General features: G+C 39.0%; 1 protein-coding gene and 1 long non-coding RNA gene across 2 annotated transcripts in view; one reads left to right on the top strand and one right to left on the bottom strand.

Annotated features, from left to right (window-relative positions):
- Positions 1-20120, bottom strand: part of slc17a6b (solute carrier family 17 member 6b) — a 29938-nt gene extending 9818 nt beyond the window's left edge. The window contains exons 1-9 of the mRNA XM_088333699.1: positions 19574-20120; positions 17857-18112; positions 15450-15568; positions 11103-11217; positions 4795-4882; positions 4623-4709; positions 3012-3154; positions 2742-2891; positions 109-241 (exon numbers count right to left, since the gene is read on the bottom strand). Of these exons, the coding sequence (XP_088189825.1) occupies positions 109-241; positions 2742-2891; positions 3012-3154; positions 4623-4709; positions 4795-4882; positions 11103-11217; positions 15450-15568; positions 17857-18112; positions 19574-19647 (1165 nt within the window). The 5' untranslated portion in view covers positions 19648-20120. The remainder of the gene's footprint in view (positions 1-108; positions 242-2741; positions 2892-3011; positions 3155-4622; positions 4710-4794; positions 4883-11102; positions 11218-15449; positions 15569-17856; positions 18113-19573) is intronic.
- LOC148366872 (uncharacterized) lies at positions 12656-18156 on the top strand. Its single transcript, XR_015850247.1, has 3 exons — positions 12656-12725; positions 14552-14794; positions 17884-18156. It is a non-coding gene; the product is annotated as an uncharacterized LOC148366872 (long non-coding RNA).
- Positions 20121-23331: the final 3211 nt, after the last annotated feature.

The following is a 23331-nucleotide window of genomic DNA, read 5'->3' as shown; positions in this document are numbered from 1 at the left end:
TGCGCCAGCAGGGTGACCACAAAAGGGAAAGGTGTGAGGGTAACACCTTTTAGCTGTGCTCCAAGAGGTGTGAAAACGGATGCACGGTCAGTGGGTGGCGTTTCTCACCTCCGCAGTTCATGATTTTTCGGACAGTTGTTGTTGACAGGATGTTCTTGCTGCGCAGGTAGTCGGCCAGTTGGCCGCCGAATGGCACGATGATGGTCATCACCAAATGGGGCAGCGCCGACAGGATGCCGACCTACACATAATAGCAGTGCGATGTGACTAACGAGAATATCTCAGGTTTTAGCATATTTGTTATTGTTAAATGCCAAACAGGTTTCCAGTCGGTGCAGTAGATTCTCAGAAAACAAACAAGACCCGGCATTTTAAATAGGCACACTCCGAAGGCTGTGCAATTGGGCAAATAGTTCAAAGGGGGTGTGTTCAATAAAACAGCAGTGTCTTGACTGTACAAACTCAAAACAATTTAGGGAGTTTTAGCAATCCCATACCTGTCAACCTGTACGGTTTTGCCGTACAAAGTACGTTTTTTATGCATTTTAAGACAAGTACGACGAACAAGGAAATCTGTACGGAAAAACACAAATTTGTCAATGATGGGTACCATCCGGTATACACCGATAATCACGAAACGGCAAATCAATCAAGTCAAAGGAGTTCGCCGCGGATGTCACGAGACGTGGTGGCGTGGAAGGTGACCGGACCAGAACGGAGGCAGGAGGCATGAAGGGAGAACTCAAATGCGTTGACGATCCATAGGTTTTATTTAATAAAATAAAAGTCGCCCAATACTCCGAGGCAAAACAGAACAATACAGAGTTCCTCCGGCACGAACTCAACAGGACAAGGCATAACAGACTAAAACAGGACAAGGCATAACAGACCGGGATTGTGAATAATGAGTAATGAACCAGCACCCGCCAAACCCAAAATCCAGCCTTAAATAGCAGAACAGCAATCAGCTGATCTGCTTCAGCTTGAGTTCGGGGGCGTGGCATACTGGTCGTCATGGCGACCGTGACAGCGGAAGCCTCTATCTCGGTATGGTTTTTTTTGTGCAAACGAAGCAAGCGGTTTGTTGATACTTTTTGATCCCAATTTTGTCCCCATTGTCCCCACAAAAACACTACTACAGGAATACTATAAAAAATACTAATTCCAAGAAAATAAAACATCAAATTTTCTGCTTTAAAAACAAGAACCTAATATATTTTTGCTTTCATTCTGAAAAGAAGAAATACTATAAAAAATACTACAAAAATATTACTAAAGTAATATGAAAATGTGAAAATATGACAGAAAAGTATACAGAAAAACTACAACAGAAATACGACAAAAATATTCCAGAAATACTAAAGAAATACTACTATGGAAATACTTCAAACATACTTCTAAAAAATACTATGAAATACCACTAAAGTAATATGATTACAAAAAAATACTACTAGAGAAACATTACGACAGTAATAATACAATAATACTACAGATAAACTGCAAAAATACTACTATGAAAAAACCACACCAATACCACTGCAAAAACATATTACAACATACTACAATAGTAAAACAACAGTAATACGACAGAAATATTACAAAAATCCCACTGCAACAATACTACAGAATACCAGCAAAAAACGACTGTAGAAATATTACCAAAAAAACTAAAATACTGTATATATGCAATTACAGTAATACTACAAAATTAAGTCAAAATTTAGTGCTCAAAACAGGAACCTATCATATCACTTTTCTTTAATTGTGTGTTTCAAAAGAAATTTGGTGAAACTAATCGAAATAAAAACAAATAAAAGGACATATAACATGTAGATGTCTGCACGTGTATATATAGTATATTCATAAATGAAAATATTGAGCACGACGGCTGGGTGATTAGCGCGCAGCCCCACGGTGCAAAGGTTCAGGGTTCAAATCCAGCTACCACAGCCTCCCCGTGTGGAGTTTGCATGTTCTTTCCGTGCTTGCGTGGGTTTCCTCCCATGTTAATTTCCTCCGACATTTCAAAAACATGCGTTTCAGGTAAATTGGCCGGTCCAAATTGTCCCTAGGTGTGAATGAGCAAGCGAATTGTCTGTCCCTGTGTGCCCTGTGACTGGCTGGCAACCAGTTCAGGGTGTCCCCTGCCCACTGCCCGGAGATGGCTGGGATAAAATGAAATGAAATGATCTGCATTTATATAGCGCTTTTCAAGTCAATGACTTCCCAAAGCGCTTTACATTGTGCTTCACATTTCCCAATAGCGGCCGTGATCTGTGCAGCCATGTAAGGCGCTAACCTGCTTATTGGGGGTATTGGGGGTTCAGTGTCTTACTCAAGGACACTTCGACATGTAACACGGACAAGCCGGGATTCGAACTGGGATCCCTTAATCCTAAAACGATCGCTCTACCTCCTGAGCTACTGCCGCCCCGGATGGGCCCCAGCACCCCCGTGACCCTACTGAGGATAAGCGGTGAAGATAATGGATGGATGGATGAAAACATTGAATTTGTCTCCTAGATTGGACCCTTGGCCAAATTTTTTAACCCAATGCGTCCAGTGACATGAAATAGTTACGCACCCCTCGCCTACATGATCTTTTTGTTCCTACTCTGATTAGATTGTCTCATATTTCCCAATATGACATCTTTCTTTCTTCCTGGCCATTTTTTTTATTCCACAAAGTTTTCCCACCCATGTTCATACAAAGTACGGGTGAGAGCATGCCGCCGATGTACCTTGCTTATCTCAAAGCCAAAAACTTCCTCAAAGTAGGCAGGTTGACTGATGAGCAGCAAGTAAAAGGTCCAGCTCCTGCAGAAGTTAGCCACAATGATGGCATAGACGGGCATGGAAGTGAAGAACTTCCTCCAGGGTGTCTTGTACTTCTGTGGGGACAATAATTCGGCCGAGTTTCATTTCGGATACGCGACACGAGTTTACTGCAGCGGCGTTATCCCTCCATTAGGTAATTACTGTGAAGCGGTAAAGTTGTGGGTAAGTCTGACCTCAGCCGGGCCCGTTAGCATGGCACTCTCTCCGATGCTCTCCTCGATGTAGCAACGCTCTTCGTCGGTGATGGTCGGATGTTCGGCCGGGCTCTCGTAGGATACCAAGATCCAGAATATGTACCAGAACATGCCCACGCATCCTACAAGGAGAATTAGCAAAATCATTACGCTAATATGGAGGACCTATCCTGACCTATGAGCAAATAAATGTATACATAAATACCTACACGTACATGCCATAAAAATAAATGAATACATTAATAAGTCTCTTGATACCTAAATATACGACGGAATTGCAATGTATTCATTTATTTATGCATTTTGTCATGTGTTTTGTCATTTATTTTTGGGGTTTTTTTTTTTATCATGTATTTTGTTGTGTATTTTGTTATGTATTTTGTCGTGTATTTATTTTGGTATTTGTTTTGTAGTGTTTTTTGTAGTGTATTTTATAATGTATTTTGTCATGTTTTTTGTCGTGCATTTTGTCAAGTATTATGTTGTATATTTATTTCAGTATTTATTTTGTCATGTATTTTGTAATTTATTTTGTCACATATTTATTTCAATATTTATTTAGTCGTGTATTTTTCCCGTGTATTTTGTCGTGCATTTTGTCGTGTATCTTTTCAAGTACTTTGTTGTATAATTATTTAGGTATTTATTTTGTCATGTATTTTGTAGTCTATTCTGTAGTCATGTATTTTTTCAAGTATTTTCTTGTAAATATATTTCGGTAATTATTTTGTTGTGTTTTGTACTCTATTTTATAATGTATTTTATAATGTATTTTGTCATGTATTTATTTTGCTATTTTTTTGTCATGTATTTTGTTGTGGATTCTGTCGTGGATTCTGTCGTGTATAAATTACAGTATTTATTTTGTTGCGTATTCTGTCGTGTATTTTGTCATGTATTTTTTTAAGTATTATGTTGTATATTTATTTCAGTATTTATTTTGTCATGTATTTTGTAGTTTATTTTGTCACATATTTATTTTAATATTTATTTAGTTGTGTATTTTTCCCGTGTATTTTGTCGTGTATCTTTTCAAGTACTTTGTTGTATATTCATTTCGGTATTTATTTTGTCATGTATTTTGTAGTCTATTTTGTCATGTAATCATTTTAGTATTTATTTAGTCAGGTATTTTTACTGTGTAATTTGTAGTGTATTATGTAGCGTATTTTTTCACATAGGTTTTTATGAATTTTGGCGTGTATTTTGATGAGTATGTATTTCAGTATTTTTTTGTCGTATATTTTGTAGTATATTCTGCTGTGTATTCATTCAAGTGTTTATTTTGTCAAATAAAACAAACATTGTATGATATGCATTGCATAACTTTTTTTCATATTTTTGTTGAAAAAACAAAATTTGTAGCAATGCCTTTTCTTTTTTGACATATTAAAAGTTCCTTGTCTCGTAAAGGACTTTGCATTTTGTATATTTTTGTATCAATATTCAAATTATTCATGTATTTAATTGAATACAATTCAAGGCTCACTTCAAGGATCCCTTAACTCTTTCCAAAAACACACAATTAAAAGTATAAAAACTCAGTTCTGTGTCTTATACGGACGCATTAAATGGTGATAAGAACCATACCATAAACATAAAACACTGAGGACCATCCTGTATACTGAACCAGTATTCCCGCCAAAGGCATTGCAATCACAGCTCCAGCATAGGATCCTGGGAGAAAGTGAAAAACAAATTTAATACATGAAAAGGAGAAATTTGTAGGGGTCCTCTTCCCGAGCAAGACCTTAATAGTTACCGCAGAAAGAGATGGTGGCCAGACGACTCCTTTCCAGTGGTGGAGCCCATTTGCTCCAAATGCCGTGACACGCTGGGTAGGTGACTCCCTAAATAGACAACAAATCAAGCAAAGGGACTTTTGTGACTATATTTATAGTGGTTAAAGGGACACTGCGTAATATTTGACCACTCGATGTGGCAGGATTGTGAAAACGAGTCCTAAGGAGCACAGGGAACGACAAAAATCTTGGAGACTCAATATGACCAAACTGTACCTGTCACGGTTGCCATGGCGCCCAATTGGCCCTGCCCGTGTGGCGCCAGCTGCGGCCTGTTGACAGATTGGCTTTCCGTCTATTTAAGCTCAGTGCTTTCACTCTTCCTTTGTCAGCCCGTCAACAAACCTCTGCCCCGCATGACGTGGGTTCTGATTCAGTCCTATTTCCTGTTAGTACTTCCTGTCCGGTATTGGTCCCGTTTATTTTGTCCTGTTTGATATCGGTTTCCAGTTTCGTTCCCGTTTATTTTTGTCCCGTTTATTATTCTCTCCAGTTTTTGTTCCCGTCTAATTTGTCCTGTCTAATTTTTATTTCCTCCTTATGTTTTCTTGTTAGGATATTTTGTTAGTTGTTTAGTGCCCACTTGTTTGTTTGTTACTTTGTTCCTTGCATTTACCGCTTGTTTTTTGTTTCTGGTTTGGATCATGTCAGGCTTGGTTTTGATAGGACATTTGGTTATTTATGGACTATTTGTTTCTTACTTTGTACCTCTTCTTGTTATTAAATACCACCCTTCTCTTTGAGCACCCCTGCTCCAGGTCCTGCTTCCCTCCGATGATCTACTCCCAAAAAACTATTCATTTAATTCTATAACAACTTAGAAAATACATATATATATACTGTATAGCTTTCTCATACATGGATTTTGCCCATTAACGGTTCTTTTGGGAACATAACCTCCTGCGACATCCGAGCGATTGCTGTCTTGTTTTCTAACAAATTAAGCTTGTTTATTTACCACTAGGAGACGTTAAATAATACGCAATGTCCCCCTTTAACACTAACTGACAAAGATTAACATTGTCACCTTGTCAATTAGCCTGAAAGAAGGACGCCTAATGAACTTGTTTTGCTGTTCACAGAAGCCAAGCATTTATTCAATTCTCATTAAATGCTAATCTGTGACAATATAATTAACATCTGTGGACCATTTGCTAAAATTATGTTTTGTCAAATGTTTAGTGTCATTTTTTTTGCATTTCCAATAATCCTTCCCTAGAAGCGGTTCACATTTCACAGATTTTTTTCATGCATTGATTTTTGCATTCTGATTGGCTGAACTAGGCATGACAAACATAAAGCATGTAGGTCAGATCCGGCTCGCCATAGTAAGTCGAAAAAACAAGCGATTCTCTAGTCTCGTTAATTTCTGTAAAAAGGTGTGATTTTTTGAAGTAAATGCAAACCAAATGTTTTCGAGAGGGCAGTGTTGAGTTTGTATAGCGTGGTGAGTTGGTTCAGGTGTAAAACTGCATTCACTAATCCGTGTTTGAATAAACCAGTTAACAGATTCCAGTGTAAGATATAAAAATATTTTTCCCAATTGTTTGTCAATAACAGCTTACATAGCAACCTTTTGTGTCAGAACCCACACAGGCGGAGGACCCAGATGCGTAACGTTTTCACACAACCTTTATTTTATTGGAATGGGGCAGTCATGCGCGTGAACACAAACGCCAGGGATGCGGCGATCGCTGGGCGAAAGAAGTGAGACAGAAAAGTCAGAGGCAGACGAGATCGAGGCTGGACAGAACCGATGGGATCGATACAGGACAAACGGTTAGATACCAGATGGGACAGACGGGATCGGTACCGGATACTGGGGCAAAATACCAGACAGGACGAGACCGACGGGATCGATACCGGATGCTGGAGACTGGAGCGAGATACCGGACAAGACGAGACAGGCGGGATCAATACCGGATACTGGAGACTGGAACAAGATATCGGACCAGACGAGTCTAACGGGATCGATACCGGATACTGGAGGCTGGTGCAAGATACCGGACGGGACGAGACAGGTGGGATCGTTATCGGATACTGGAAACTGGAGCAAGATACCGGACAGGAGGAAACAGATGGGATCAATACCGGATACTGGAGACTGGAGCAAGATACTGGACAGGAGGAGACTGATGGGATCGATACCAGATACTGGATACACGAGCAAGATACCGGACAGAGTCAAAACACAAGTCTTGCAAGTGCAGTGGTTTGTTGACGGACTGACAATGAGTAAATGAGAGCACTGAGTTTAAATAGGTGGGAAGCCGCAGGTGGCGCCAAACGGGCCAAGTGAGGGCAACGGGCAACCGTGACATTTTGACATTCAAAAGTTGTACATTTTAGCATGCACTTTATTGTTACGCATGAAACACAATCCGTCTCTAGAATATTAAAAAAATATGTGCTTGTTTTGTAATGGAAGTGGCTAATTTTTACCTAATTCGAAATCTCATGCGATCGTTGGAGTGGTTCCTTTACGCAGAGACTTTGCCTCGCTTCTATATAAGACAGCCATTGACTAAAATACTAACGAATTTTTTGTTGTTTTGGTTTGAAAAAGCGTGTTTTATCCGTGTTTTAAACTGGTAGGTTAAGCCTGAAATATAAATTGAATGATAAAGCAAAGTACTGAAAAATAAAGCCAAATATTTGGTATTGACATTTTTTTACTGAGAACATAAAGTCTGGATTTGGCCCCAGAGCCAAACTGAGTTCCTCGTCTCTGGTTTACTGGTACATATAGTGTGTCATGTCATGTTCATTTGTATAGCCCTTAATCGCAAGGAGTCTTAAAGGGCTGCCCAGACCACAGAGTATTGCAAACTACATACTATTATTTCACCATCCCCTTATCTAAAACTTCATGAAGGCAAGGAAAAACTCAAAAACCTCAACATGAGGAAAATGAAGAAACCTTGAGAAGGAACCGCACATGAGTTTTTGCTCCCTTTCAGGATGAGCAGGCTGCAATGGATGTTGCAATAACAAATAATACATAGATATTGTCAACATACATTTATTTGTTTACCAAATACTTGAGCCTGTAACAAATGTTTGTTCTTGTTAGTTTTTGTATTTTAAAGAATTTATTTGTATCGTGATTATGATTAAAAATAAAGGTTTCTGCCATTTACAGGTTCCAATGGAACGCAACCCCAAAATAAACGAGGGTTCACTGTATCTATAAATGTGGTATAAATGTGTATAAATGTGGTATAAATGTGGTTCACGGTTCACAGATTCCTTTACCGCATGGGTCGTTGGGGCACCAATGAGGACGTAACTCTGGACAGCCTTCTCCACTGTTGATGGTCCCTGGCCTGTTCGTGGGTCATGACAAAGTTGGCACCAATCCATTCCTTAATGCTGTCGGCCCAGTTCTTTATCGGTCTTTCCTTCCTCCTGCCCCTTGGACTGTGCCCTGAAGTATTATCTTGGTCATTTATGATGATCTTGTGACGTGACCATACTGCTGAAGTTTCCGTCAGTTGACAACGGTTCTTCGTAGGGTCCATTGTGCCCTCTGATGGTGTTGCGCACAGTTTGGTTTGACACATGTAGCCGATAGCTAGAAGATTACTGTAGCACTGCATCTCAAAGGCCGGGATTTTCTTTTCCAGGTTTCCAAGAGAGTTCATGTCTCGCAAGCGTAGAGGAAGATGGAAGTAACCAGCGCTTGCATGAGTCTGATATTTAATCTCACTGCTATGTTCTTATCTCTCCAGATGGGTTTGAACCTGGCAAGTGCGGCTTTCGTATGAGCTATCCTGGCCGTGATTTCTAGTTCTAACCCCTCTCCTGATATGACAGCTCAAATATATTTAAACTTGGTGATAGGTTCTAGCTCTCTGGGCCTTAGACATGATCCTCTATATATAGAGGGAGAGTGTGTCATGGAAATTAGGCGCTCTACCACAAAGCTGCACCGATCAATACATGCAGGCTGCCCATCTCGGATTTCTGAAGGCACTTGCTATTGTGTAATATTCGAACTAGCCACTGTCTGCCAGAAATCTTGTTTGGGGTGGAAAAATGTTGAAGCGGGCGATTTTAGGTTCAGAGCTTTAGGGATTCTGACCCCCAGAGTTTCTGTTGATCACATTTCAATGTTGCACTTGATCAAGCACATCTTTTTCAAGGTCTATCATCGTCATCTGCTGTAGTCTGTTTTGATGGGTTGTCCTTCGAATTCAAACCTAACCCTAAGCCATGATACGCTCGAAAGACCTTTCGCAGCTCCAGGTGCCTTTTGAAATTATCAGCCAAATCTGAATAACTGCCGTCAGAGTTCTAAACAATGCAATATCCAGGAGATAGTACACTGGGCCCCGGTGCTGTGGAATTCTCTGCACTCTGAGATTCGATCTCAGTGGAACTGTTTAAATCTAGGCTTAAAAAACACTTCTAACATATAGCTCATGAAGGACCTATATTTCATATTGACAATATCAGTGTGTTTGTTATTGCGGCATCCATTGCAGCATGATCGTCCTGGGAGGGGCAATGCCTCATGTGCGTGTGGTCCCTTCTCAAGGTTTCTTTATTTTCCTCATGTTGAGGTTTTTGGAGTTTTTCCTAATCCACATCTAAGTTTTAGATCAGGGGATGGTGTGACAATAGTCTGGTTTGCAATAATCTGGGCTCCAGCACCCCCGCGACCCTACTGAGGATAAGCGGTGTAGCTAATGAGATGAGATGAGATACACTCCGGTTTCCTCCCATGTTCCAAAAACATGCATTTCAGGTGAACTGGCCGGTCCAAATTGTCCCTAGGTGTGAATGAGCGAATGAGTTGTCTGTCCCTGTGTGCCCTGCGATTGGCTGGCAACCAGTTCAGGGTGTCCCCTGCCCACTGCCCGGAGATGGCTGGGATGGGCTCCAGCCCCCCGCGACCCTAATGAGGATAAGCGGTGTAGCTAATGAGATGAGATGAGATACACTCCGGTTTCCTCCCACGTTCCAAAAACATGCATTTCAGGTGAACTGGCCGGTCCAAATTGTCCCTAGGTGTGAATGAGCGAATGAGTTGTCTGTCCCTGTGTGCCCTGCGATTGGCTGGCAACCAGTTCAGGGTGTCCCCTGCCCACTGCCCGGAGATGGCTGGGATGGGCTCCAGCCCCCCGCGACCCTAATGAGGATAAGCGGTACGGCTGATGAGATGAGATGAGATAATATAATATAATATAATATATTATAATATAATATTTTATAATATAATATAATATAATATAATATAATATAATATAATATAATATAATATAATATAATATAATATAATATAATATAATATAATATAATACGGCGGCGCAGTGGTTAGCGCTTGTGCGGCACAGTTCATGTCATGGGAACCTGTCGTGGGTTCAAATCCAGCTCCAGACTTCCTGTGCGGAGTTTGTATGTTCTCCCCTTTCTTGCGTGGGTTTCCTCCGGGCACTCCGGTTTCCTCCCACGTTCCAAAAACATGCATTTCAGGTGAATTGGCCGGTCCAAATTGTCCCTAGGTGTGAATGAGCGAATGAGTTGTCTGTCCCTGTGTGCCCTGCGATTGGCTGGCAACCAGTCCAGGGTGTCCCCTGCCCACTGCCCGATGATTGCTTGGATGGGCTCCAGCATCCCCGCGACCCTACTGAGGATAAGCGGTGCAGCTGATGAGATGAGGTGAGATAATATAATATAATATAATATAATATAATATAATATAATATAATATAATATAATATAATATAATATAATATAATATAATATAATATAATATAATATAATATAATATAATATAATGATAATCAGTATAAATTCATTACTTGTTTTTAAAATAGAAAATTGTTCATGGATTAAATGCAGCTAAAAGTATGACTAATATACCTTGATAATAACAAAGTCATGGTATTGGGTGGTAAAATAGTAATAAAACAAAACACTGCTTATCATACTCTCAGAGTTATACATCGGAGCTATGCCGCTTTGCCGCAAGTGACAGTCGCCGAGTAGAGACAAATGGGGAGCGGGGAGCGTGGGGCAGGGGGCAGCGCTATGAATCAATCATTTGAAGGCAGTGGAGTATTATTGACGCATTTATTTTTATTTTTTTTGCTTATTTTTAGCGTTTTTCACCATGTTTAGGCCTATCCTGTCCTTTATTAAATAGAATAGAGTTTTAATAATGTTTTTTTTCTGTGCTTGGGTTAAATTTGGGGGTGCTTGAGCACCCCTAAAAACGAGCTAGTTACGCCCATGTCTTGAAGCTTTAGAATGAACAGCTTACCTCCACCAGGCCTTGCAATATCCTCACAAAAATGACGCAACCATAATGAACTCGTGCAGCCGAAGGGATGAACATGTTGAGGATCGACGTGAGCACGATGGCAGCCCCGAAAACCCTAAAAATGTAAATGTAATTCGCGTCAAACTTGTTGATTTTATTTTTCCCTGTGAATGAAAAAACATGTCTATCAACCTCCACCAATTTTCAGCGATAATAAACCTTGAAAACACAACGCCGCACCTATTTACTCACAGCAAGACAGTTTGGGCAGAATACCGCGACAATATTATCTACGATGACGTCGTCGTCTGCTATGAGTGATCAAGACGATCCATATTAGAGCGGAAATCACAATGACGAGATCGGTCTAATAAAAAAAAATAGTTTTACAAAAACTGCTTTAAGGCGTACATATTTCTAAATAATCAAACAACTTATAAAATCCGGTGGAAACGTAAAGGTCGACAGGTATGATAAGAATGTGTGGCGTACTTAAACAAGAGGTGGGTAAAGTGCAGCCCGCAGGCCACATGAACACCATCAGGCTTTATCAACTGACCCATTCCATCCATCATTATCCGCACCCCTTATCCACAGTAGGGTGGCGGGGGTGCTGGAGCTATCAACTGACCCACCAAGAAGAAAAATTGTCAAAATTTAATGACGATATATCTAGTACTTCATAATGTAGTAGTAATAAAAAGAATTGTGTTGCCAACTTTGTCCGCACTGTGTGTCTACAACAACAATACAACAACAAAAGTACTTGAAAATACTACAAAATACAACAAAAATATCAAGTTTAGTGCTTGAGAACAGGGACCAAATAGATTATTTTGCTTTCATTCTGAAAAGAAAGATATATCGTAGAAATACTACAAAAATACTACTATAGCAATTCTATAATAAAAAATACTACTACAGAAGTATTACAACAGAAACACTATGGAAAAAAACACAGGAATGTTACAAGAATATTAAATAAATACTCCAAAAATACTATAGATATACTACAAACATAATACAGAAATACTACACAAATACCACTAAAGTAATACTATATTAAGAAAATGTTACTGCAGAAATAAAAAAACATTAATACTACAAAAATACCACTTATAAACTACAGAAAAATCCACTAGGGAAATACAACAACAAAAATACAGAAATGCTAAAAATTACAAAAATACTCGAATAATACTACAACATAAATACCATTAAATACTACGAACAGAGAACTACAGTAAAACTACAAATAGTGTGGCAAAAAATCATACAAAATCCTAAGAAAATACCACTGGAAAACTAAATATCAAACGTTGTGCTTAAAACAGGGAAAAAATATAGATTTTCTAGTTTGATTAATAGCGTTTGGAACCTAATTTGATTAAATTATTCTACTTAAAACAATTCTGAAGAAATAACATTATATATATGCGTAATTATTCAAAGGGTTATTGCTGAGGAATGGCTAATCCAAGAAAAGCTGCATCTATTCCGTTAGCAGCATAGCAGACGTCATCGAGATAAATATTTAACGCACATCGGTCGCCTAGCAACCGGATTCAGGAGTGTTTCCAAAATGTCCTTTTTCGTGTCTATTTTTGTGTGCGAACTGTGAAGGTGAGTTAAAAAAATGCAGATAAACACGTAGATCGGAAGAAATGAAGCGAGTTTTCGCTATAAACACACACAAAAACAATTTGCCATTTCTGTCGGTTCCGCCTTCTTCATCTGTAGTACCTCGGGGATGGAAGAGGGGGGGGGGGGGGTCTCTCTCTAGTTCAGCCCCTATATGGAGTAATGTACTAGGGGTGGTTGATACTGAGAATTTTAGTATTGTGCTGATTCAAGTCAATATAGTGTAGTATTGATACCGATATACGATTTTGCATGGAAACATCATTAAGTTAATTGATGCACACGATAAAAACATTTTTTTAAATATGCAAACTTTAGCAGTTAAAAATATATATTACTATTTGTATTACTACTCTTTCAGAACAAAAGTCAAAAGAGTCAAATCCAAAAAAGCAATAATGTAACAAATATACAAAATAACGTCACCATGACGACTATAGTATATTCCATGTCACAATATTTTGAAAGTGAAGTCAAAGTACAAATACTGTAAACAATAAAAACCTTTAACAGTGTAAAAATGAAATACTTCAACGACGTTTCAGAACAAAGGCCAAGAGTATCAAACCAGAAAAGCAGCAATGTGACAAAATGCAAATATTGTATCCCAATACCAGCATTCATAGCACTAAAATACCGTATTTTAAGTTCTATAAGGCGCATGCAACAAAAAAAAATAGCTAAGGATTTGAAAATGTGCATTATCCTGCCGAAAATATGGTAAACGCGTTCTGAAATGTATAACTACAACGAAATAATCATGCGTATGGTATCCATTAATAAAAGAATCGATTCATTTGAGTTATAAAGCACTGACACCTAAAATTATCCTCTATATTTTTTTAAATCCTGTTTTAATCTCACGTGTTTTATGGTCCAAAGTGCCTTATATATGCAAAAAACTTTCACAGTAAATGCGTCTTATAATCAGGTGTGCCTTTTAGTCCGGTAATACCATACCTTTCATTACACAATATTATGACGATAAAATAAGGAGTGCAAATAAAGTGAAACCACAAATGCATCAAATTTGTTATAATATTGTATAATATTACAACACACTGACACTATTGCTATAGTGATTGTTAAAATGGGTAGGGAGTATAGATTTTCAGTCAAGAGTATCGATCAGATACAAGTACTCACTCAGTATCGATATTTGGATCGATCCACCCGCCCGCATAAGAATACCTCTCGAACAGGGTTGGGTAGGGTTACTTTAACTTGATTACTTTCAATTACTTTTGGATTACTCTAATACCAAATATGCTAATAAAAGACAAAATAAACTAAATATGAATATGAATAAAATTATGACTCACAACACGTGGTAAGCTTTCTCTCCTGGCATTGATCTCTTTGATCTCCGGCAAAACTAACATAAAATGCGACGGAAACAAAATGAAAAAAAATCCAAACAGCTTGCCAACATCATTTTTGCCGTTCCATGTATTCCGTTACTCCCCAATTGTATTCATATTTAGTTTATTTTGTCTTTTACTGGCATTTTTGGTATTGGGGTAATCCAAAAGTAATTGAAAGTAATCCAGTTAAAGTAATCCTACCCAACCCTGCTCTCGACTCACCTGCAACAATATTGCAAAACCTCTGAAAATAATGCTTTATTACAAAACAATTACTTTCAAATCCGTTGAATCCGATGAGGTTATTTTGAAGGCTAAATCGCCAAAACAAAATATTAATATTCATCGCTAACCAATTAGCGAATGAGGGGAATCAAGCCCTTTTTTTGTTGTTTTTGTTTTAACCAGCGACACGTTCGATGTCTGTTCCCCCCGCCCCTGCAGATTACAGCCCGGGGCCCCTGGGGAGCTCATTAACAGGTGGCGCAAAGCTCGAAACTGGGGGCCACTGCCCGCGCAGCCTTCGTGGGGCCCCCTGCTGCACTGCATCATCTGCTGCCTTCGTGTCGTATGATTAACCATTGATGCATTGATGAGTCATCGAAGGAGGTGGTCAGCAACCACTGGGCCGCGGAGCGGTACCGGGCTGCGAGTGGTTCGGTACGGGGCCGCACAGAGCGAAATACGGTAAAGGTTGCCTTATTATTATTATTATTATTATTTTGCTTATTCTGTATATAGCGGGTTTTTTTAACGCTCAAAATAACTCCATATTTGGGAGTAAGGTGTACTTGAGGTTTTACAGTAATATATTAACATCAGAGCAGTGAAAGTGCCAAATCCTAACCACTAGAATGCTAGGGATGTAGATGACATAGGAAAAGGCATTCCATTTTATCTCTCCATCCCACTGTTTTCACTCGGTACCAGGTTGCCGAATACCTTTATTGACAACGTTAACCATGAACACAGACAGTGTATGTATTTATTATCTTTCAAAGTCAGATAGACCAAAGAGTTGTTTTTCTCATCATGCATTTTTTTGCGTTTGTTTTTTTATCTTTCAGGACCACTCATTCTCTAACAACTGGTACCATGAGTGGTCGAGTGATTACACAGTTGATTTAGGCCTATTGTTCTCATCATTATTATTATTGTTGGTATTATAAGTTCTGTTGTTATTTGATATAGCTGCAAGAACACTGATCTCTCTTTCTCTCGTTCTCTCTCTCTCGTTCTCTCTCTCTCGTTCTCTCTCTCTCTCTCTCTCTCTCTCTCTCTCTCTCTCTCTCTCTCTCTCTCTCTCTCTCTCTCTCCCTCCCTCTATAGATGTTACACTAACCTGTTTGCAGCTAGCCTCGAGGAAATGTAACCTCCTGGGATTTGAGTCACTATGTAGCCCCAAAAGAAAGATCCGTGAATCATTCCCACCGTCTCCGGGTCCCAGTTGAATTTGGCTTTCTGGAAAATATTGAAAAACATATACATTATGCAATTATTATATTTGTTATTTATACATATTTTGGAATAATAATTTTTACAAAATGTGTGGGGATGATTTAATAAATGGACAGTGTGTAATATTTGACCGTTAGATGTCGCTTTGCCGTGAAATTCTATTTATCAATGTTTTTATTTGAAAGCAAACTATGTCATTTAATATTTATGGCCCAAAACGTCTTGTTTGTATAGGCTTCCTTTTATCGTAAACGAAATATATGGGGAAGGGAGAGTAAAAATAATCCTAAAATTGTGTTTTTTATAATAACGACAATGTCACATACCTGTCAATTTATTCGTTTATCTGTATATTTTACCCCGTATTTTATACATTTTTTGATCAATTTAGATTTTGACCATTTTTCTTTCAAAGACCGATCTCGTCTTGCCCATTTCTAATGCAGATCGTCTCGGTCCCCAGACTAGATTGTCAGTGAAGTCTGCAAAATCGTGCTACGTATAGGCTACAATAAGCGATACTCAATTTACTGAAAATGCGTAAAGAACTAAGAAATATTCTGAAAGAATTGTTTCTGCTGTTTATCTGGTAAATATTTATTTACACATATTGTCTTTGTTTGTATACTAAACTGTCTGTTTTGTGGTTCTGCTTTGTGTTTCAATTGTTTATTTTTGATTGTTTGTATTTTGGAGTAAGGAACATCACAGAAAAAAAACATAATCGTTAATTAACAAAAGGAAACAATAAACTATTTACACAAAACATAATATGATACATCAACATGTACCAGAAGGGAATAGGGTGAAGCCGGAGTTTTCATTCTTTCCCCTTTGCAGGGAAAACAATCAAAATCAAGACAAGAAAACAGAACATTACCCCACAAAGGGAAATTAGCTAACAAATAAACCACATTTAAATCTTATAATAATATCAGAAGGGCCTCCTATAACATATAATACCCAAATAAATTATTGATTTATTAATCTTTAATGTGTTTATCGTAATTGCGTATAGCATATGCTTTTACATTGATGTAAATTCGGAACGTTTTTAAGGCCTCTATCTAAATCGTTCAATAAATTAATTCCTTTCTGGGTGGCACAATAGCTTATTCATGTTTTGTGTTTTATTGGACCTTGAAGTTTTGGATTCCCCTGAGATGACGAGTCTCTGCTCTGTAGAGCAGGGTTTTTCAACCAGTGTGCCGGGGCACACTAGTGTGCCGTGAGACCTTTTCAAGTGTGCCGCATTTTTTTGCCAAATTTTGTCTTTTGTCTGCAAAAAAACATGCCATTGTTGAGTATCTTTGCTTTCTTCCAGTGATAAGACAGTTATCTGTGACATTCATCCATTAGTAGGTGGCAGCGGACTACAATTTTCTTTTCTTTTTATGTACTTATTATCTGCTCATGAGGTAGTACAGGGAAATATATTAATTAACTTACTTTGTTTCAAGAGGAAGTTTAAGATTGCACTGCAAAACAAAAATATGAATACAATAAATGAAATAAATACAAATTTCATGTATTTTTTTGTTTTACTTATATTCTTATATTACAGGATAACAAAAATTGGAAAAGCTAAAACTTAGTTAAAGAGATTTGCCACTGGCAGACAGTTTTTGCTTGTTTTAAGTATTATGTTTGGTTAGTTTTATAGAAAAGCTTTACACTGTCAGTGAATGCAGCAAGATGATTTAAGATAAAAAAGGAAACTTTAAACTGGTGCCAGTACATCATTTTGAAACATCGTTAAATGTCCTTTGAGCTTTTTTATTGATAATAAGTGTGCCTCGTCTCACAAAACGTTTGGAACCACTGCTGTAGAGAAACAATCAATAAATATGTGTTGGGAGTTAGTGCTTACTTGCTTTGTATACCAATAATAAAGGTTTATATTTCACTATGTTTTCACATTTTAACATGGTGGGTTTTATTAATAGATTGTGTAATGCATAATCCTCATATGTTTCTTCTGTAATCGAATAAGTCTCTCTATAACGCTATAATGTAGGTTGACACGTAAATTGGTTGGTCGGTTGGTTGGATCCGTTAACCACTTTAGGGCCTGTGGTGTGTCTTAGGCAAGTACGGTGACAAAAGGCCAAGTAATAGAAAAGTAACATCAAGTCTGAACGCTTTTTAGATGCCTCATGATTTTAAGAACGCATTTGGAGACGAGCAGACCCTCTTGCATGCCTATACATCAAGATACGCTTCCATTTTCTTTCTATTGGGGGTGGCCGCTGAAGGGGTATCCTGCTGACGCATTCGTTTTCGGGCAACACCTCTTTGATGATAATCTTTCCGTTCAGGTGGATGGTGCTGTTGTTGACCATTCCAACGATGGCCACGCCCAAGTTGCAGCGGATGCCAAAGGAGATGCAGAACCCTAGGCCGCTCATGATGGCGATGATGTAGCGGCGCGGCAGGCCGAAGCATTTACAGTCGCATAGGGGAAGCCTTTTCTTCTCGGCTTCTTGCGGACGTCCGTCTTCGCTCAGCTCGATCACTTCACCGCCCTTTTGCCGCTTCTCCATCGCCCTGCGTGTGTGCATAACCATAACGCATTCAAAAGCTGCAGCGGACGCAGGATTTTACACAAGGCCATGTAAAAATAAAAAAACGGCTTTTTGCTGTAAATTTATGGTCTTTAATATACACGGGCATATACCATACGGCCTGGTTTCATCCACCATCCATGTGAAAATAATAAGATGATGATGAAATGAAACAGAAAGCAGAAAAAAATAATATGAGTATCTTCTGGTACCGCATTGCAGCATGACTTTTATGCTCATTGGCATTCAGTGGACTAAGCAGCTACCCACGCACATCCATGGGCATCCCTCAAATGTCTTCCCTCCTTTTCCCACCCCCTGGCACACACTTGCAAAGCATTTTCTCTCAGATTTTTCGTGTTGTTGCTATATATTTCTTATTTCAAATCATCCAAACGTCACAGGATGATTAAAACGGATCATAATGTACCAGTTGTTGTGTTTTCACGTGTGATCAAACATGTTGAGCGGGGCAAGAACGTTTTGTCTTGACATTGGTGGGGACATAGTGTATTGTTTAAGTGATCACGTGATATTGGTAGGGGCAAAACAATTATGTCTCGATATTGGTAGGGAGACGTGCCCTCCTTCCATGCCAAACATGATTGTATTTTTGACATGGACGGATGGGACGTGTCCCCACCAATATCCATCCATCACTTACCTGTATTTCGTACTTTTTAAAATCATTTTCAGACTCTAACATTTTTTGTAAGGGAGATAAAAAAAACGTCTTTTTTTATCAGACCGACCTCGTTACATCAATTTCGGCTTCAATCCGGATATTTTTGGTCATTCCCAGACGACAACGTCATCGTAGATAGCAGTTATCGTTGCAGGTCCCTATATTCTGCCTTGCTGTGAGTTAATAGGTGCCGCGTGGTGTTTGTAAGGTTTACTATCGCCTAACAAGGGAAATCGTAATCATTAATTAAGGATGTAATTGGCTGAGGCTGACACGTATGCAGTCATATTTTCGTCCCTATACCAATACTATGTAATCACTTAAAAATGCGCTAATTTCCCACCAATGCCAAAACCAAACTGACGCTCTTGGTGCCAAAACTACGCCCTTGGAGCACAAAATGGTTGAAAATATACCTGCAGTTGACTTAAAAAAAGATGCCCACTGTTTTTTTAGATACATCTTCATTAAAATATAGTCTTAATACCATCCCAACACGAGTAACAGTGACATCGCACCTTCACGCAGTGGCCTTCTATCAATAGACTGAAAACACCAAGTTCCCGCGCGCGTGCGCGGAGGCACGCACGCACAAACACTCGATTGCATAATTCTTCCCACTTCCAGAGGCGTGCCCTTTTTGTTGTAATTGACTTTCCGGTGGCCTGTAGGTGCAGACATCTTCAATCTAAATTAAAAGTGACACGAAAAAACAGCGTCTTGCCTAACCGATCCGATCCATCGTGCTCGCGTCCTTACCTGTGCATGTGGCCCAGGGTCTTCCCCGCAAACTCCTTCATACCCGCCGTGGCCCTGGTCCTCATGGACTCCATTTCCAGTCTCGAAGCTGTCGTGTTTTTCCCTCTTCTGTTGTTTTATTTTATTGCTCGCCTCTCATGTTCCTTCACCTGGAGAGCCGACGCGCGCGGCTACGCCGTTAAAATAAAAAGAAAAAAAGGGGGGGGGGGACCCAGACAAGTTCGGATCAGGCAATCAATGATCCAGACGAGCCGATCCCACAAAAGGAAAACACCTTCTCCTCAGCGTCCGACGTGAGTGGCCTCATTCATCATTCGGCACCAAACTCCGAGTTGCGACTGGCCAGCGGCGAGCGATCAAGAAGCACCGAATGAGTGCGGGGCGATGAGAATCAGCCGGAGAGTGGGAAAGCAAAGTGGGAAAATATTGTGGATGAAAGCACTTGCAGTCGCGTGTATAAAATCAAAGAGGGAGTGAGCCTCTCTTGTCTTGCGTGCTGAGCGCATGTTGATGCGACGGCGCGTTCAGCACCCTGGTCAGAGGCAGTCTCAACATCTGGACACGTGTGTCGTCAACTCACCAAAATATTCGTTTATATTCTCTCAGTTTTCATATCCGGTGCTTATGTTTACAAACTTGAGTATAGATATGAAAAATAAAATCAATCAATTATTTCACCCGTTATATACTCGATGTTTTTCATTGATGAACTTTTATTGTGTTGATTGTAATAAATAACAAAACACCTTAATGCACACAAAGGTAGAAAGAAAAATCCTATTTGCTAGCTGCATCCCCCAAGGGCGGTGCTATGGAAACCGAATGAGAAGGAGTGGATTTTCCCTCCAACAACCTCCTCTGCTTCGCTTTGGAATCCATCAATAATGTATGCGCCTCGCCACATGTTCGTCTCCCAGACAACCAGGGATTCACATTTGGAGTCTTCAAATAAAACGCATCCCCCACACCCCTAATAAAAAAAACACGAAATGTTTTGTGCTTCGTAAGACTTGTCTTGACAAAATAACAAACACATGTCTATGAATAGGCCTAGATTATATGTTATTATACAAAGAATAGTTCTAAAAAATAATATTTATTAATGAATGAATGATTTTTATGTAAGCGTGGCACAAAAACCAGCATCAACCGCTAATTATCAAAAGGGAACGACAAAATATTTGCACAAAAACAGCGGAATTATACAATAATATACATGATTGTGTGGCCAAAAGGGAGTAGGGTGAATCCTTTGGGTTTAACATATTAAATGTGTAATTTGGTGGTAATTTTTTTCTGCAACACATTTGAGAAGCTGCATGCGTGGAGATGTGAAACTAACAGTAGTTCATTTATGGGTGAAGACTGTCCCCTGGTGGTCATAGGAGTAATGACACAAACACCCTTATGTCTTGCGATATCATCTTCTCGTCACTCGGACACTGTTGACCCATCAGAAGTGGGTACTCTTATAAAAGACCCAGTGTGAATACAACACCCTTAAATGAGGTTCACTAAGGTAGTGTTAAAAGTTTACATGTTGACTCTTAAAAACATTAAAGTAGTACACACATATTAACAAATTTTTATGTAACATACACGTATTTGAATAAATAGCGTTAGAATTGTAAATACATGTAAAAGAAAAATGAAATTGTATTTACCTTTAGTATGATATGACTTGAGTTGGTACAGTGGAGTAGCGGGTGGATACACAGAGGCGAGGAGAGAGCAGATTCAATTTAAGATCTGATTTTAAAACTTTTACTTGCAAGGATTGTCATACCGTTGGAGTTTTTACCATCGCAACATAAATTATATGAAAATATCGTCAAGAAATCAACATATCAACAAGAGGCTAGTTTTGTAGGTTAACTACAGTTATCTCTGATTATTTGTTTCTTTACTACATGACAAGAAAACGTTCAAACATATGGAGAAGTGAATAAGGAAATGAGCATGTGCAAAAAAAATCCCTAACACCCCCGATAAGCAGGTAGTTGCCTTACATGGCTGACACTGCTATCGGTGTGTGAGTGTGTGTGACTGGGTGAGTGTGAAGCACATTGTAAAGCGCTTTGGGAGGTCTTCATTGTCTTGAAAAGCGCTATGTTAATGTAAACCATTCATTCATTCATTCAATTATTACTGAGTGCTTTAAGATAATTTGTGTTGTTAATTTAACACTCTTTGAAGGATCAAACGTTCATTGAGGTAGAATTAAAAGTTTACCCGTTAAATGTTAAACTAACATCGAGTACTTTAAAATAAATGGCGTACAACTTTTAACCCAACCTCAGTGAACATTTGGTCCTTTTCAAGAGAGTGTTGAATTAACTAACTGCTTGGTTTGTCTTATGGTATTCGGTAATAATGTCAATTTAACACTTGAAAAGTTAACATTTAACATTGAATTTTAAATTAACATTGAGTTCATTCAATAATACCTTGTTGAATTAAAATTTATAGATTAAACTTTTTACACAACCTCAGTGAACAGTTGGTCCTTATCTAGAGTGTTTAATTAACTGTGCTGTTAACTTAAAGTACTCAGTAATCATGTTGATTTAACACTTAACAATTTAATTTGAAATTAAGTGTAAAATTAACCCTGAGTGCCTTCAAATAAACCGTTTTCAATTAACACTTATAGAGTAAACTTTTAACACTACCTCAGTGAACAGTTGGTCCTTGTCTACTGTGTTTCATTATCAACACAATTAACTGTGCTGTTAAATTAACAATATTACTGAGTACTTTAAGTTAACACTCAAAGAGCGCAGCACCGCAAATGGGTGGTTAGTGTGCCGGATCAAGGATCAAGGTTCAAGTCCAGCGACCACAACATCCCCATATGAAGTTTGCATGTTCTCCCCGGGCCTGCGTGGGTTTCCTCTGGGCACTCCGGTTTCCTCCCACAATCCCCAAACATGCATATCAGGTTAATTGTCAGGTCCAAATTGTCCCTAGGTGTAAATGACCAAGTGAGTTGTCTGTCTCTGTGTGCCCTGGGACTGGCTAGCAACCAGTTCAGGATGTCCCCTTCCCACTGCCCAGAGATAGCTGGGATGGGCTCCAGCACCCCCGCAACCCTACTGAGGATAAGCGGTGCTGGGATGGATGTATGGATAATATCAAATGTTGAAATAATTTGGTTCCACTTCACAATTGTGTCTCGAAAGTTGTTAAATCCTATATTTTCAGTTTTTTAGCTTTAAGTTTGAAGCCTGAAATGTGGAAAAATGACAAAGTTCTTGGGAGAGGACAATACTTTCGCTAGGCACTGTATTTCACATTTCTGTTGGCTTCCTGTCAGGTTGATACGAAACTGGTGGAATGGCAGAAAGGAGATGGCTGGGATGGGCTCCAGCACCCCTGCGACCCCACTGAAGATAAGCAATGCAGATAATAGATGGATGGATAACATTAAAAGAGTTTGTTTTTATATGTACCTTGTCAGGTTTTGTTTTGTTTGTTTTTGAGAACCCATGTTTGTTACTTTGTACCTCCTTATTATTAAATGCGATCCCTCTTTTGGAGCACCCGGCTCAGTTCCTGCCTCTTCCATATGGGTCCATCATCCTCCAAAACTGAAGTTTCCCTTTAAAGTGTGTATGTTTACACATCCTAATATTACCAAGGTGAATACAACTTATCAGATTTATTGATGCAAATTCATATTCTAACGTTAATGTAGGCCAATGTAGTGGAGTAGCAGGTTTACACGTTTACTAAAGTAAAAGGTCATCTCTGGGGAT

The sequence above is a fragment of the Urocampus carinirostris genome, chromosome 4 (genome assembly GCF_059441175.1).
Source record: "Urocampus carinirostris isolate Australia breed hairy pipefish chromosome 4, RoL_Ucar_1.0, whole genome shotgun sequence".
In the NCBI taxonomy this organism is placed as follows: domain Eukaryota; kingdom Metazoa; phylum Chordata; class Actinopteri; order Syngnathiformes; family Syngnathidae; genus Urocampus; species Urocampus carinirostris.
The sequence above is the reverse complement of the archived record's forward strand: the minus strand, read 5'-3'. Positions and strand labels throughout refer to the sequence as shown.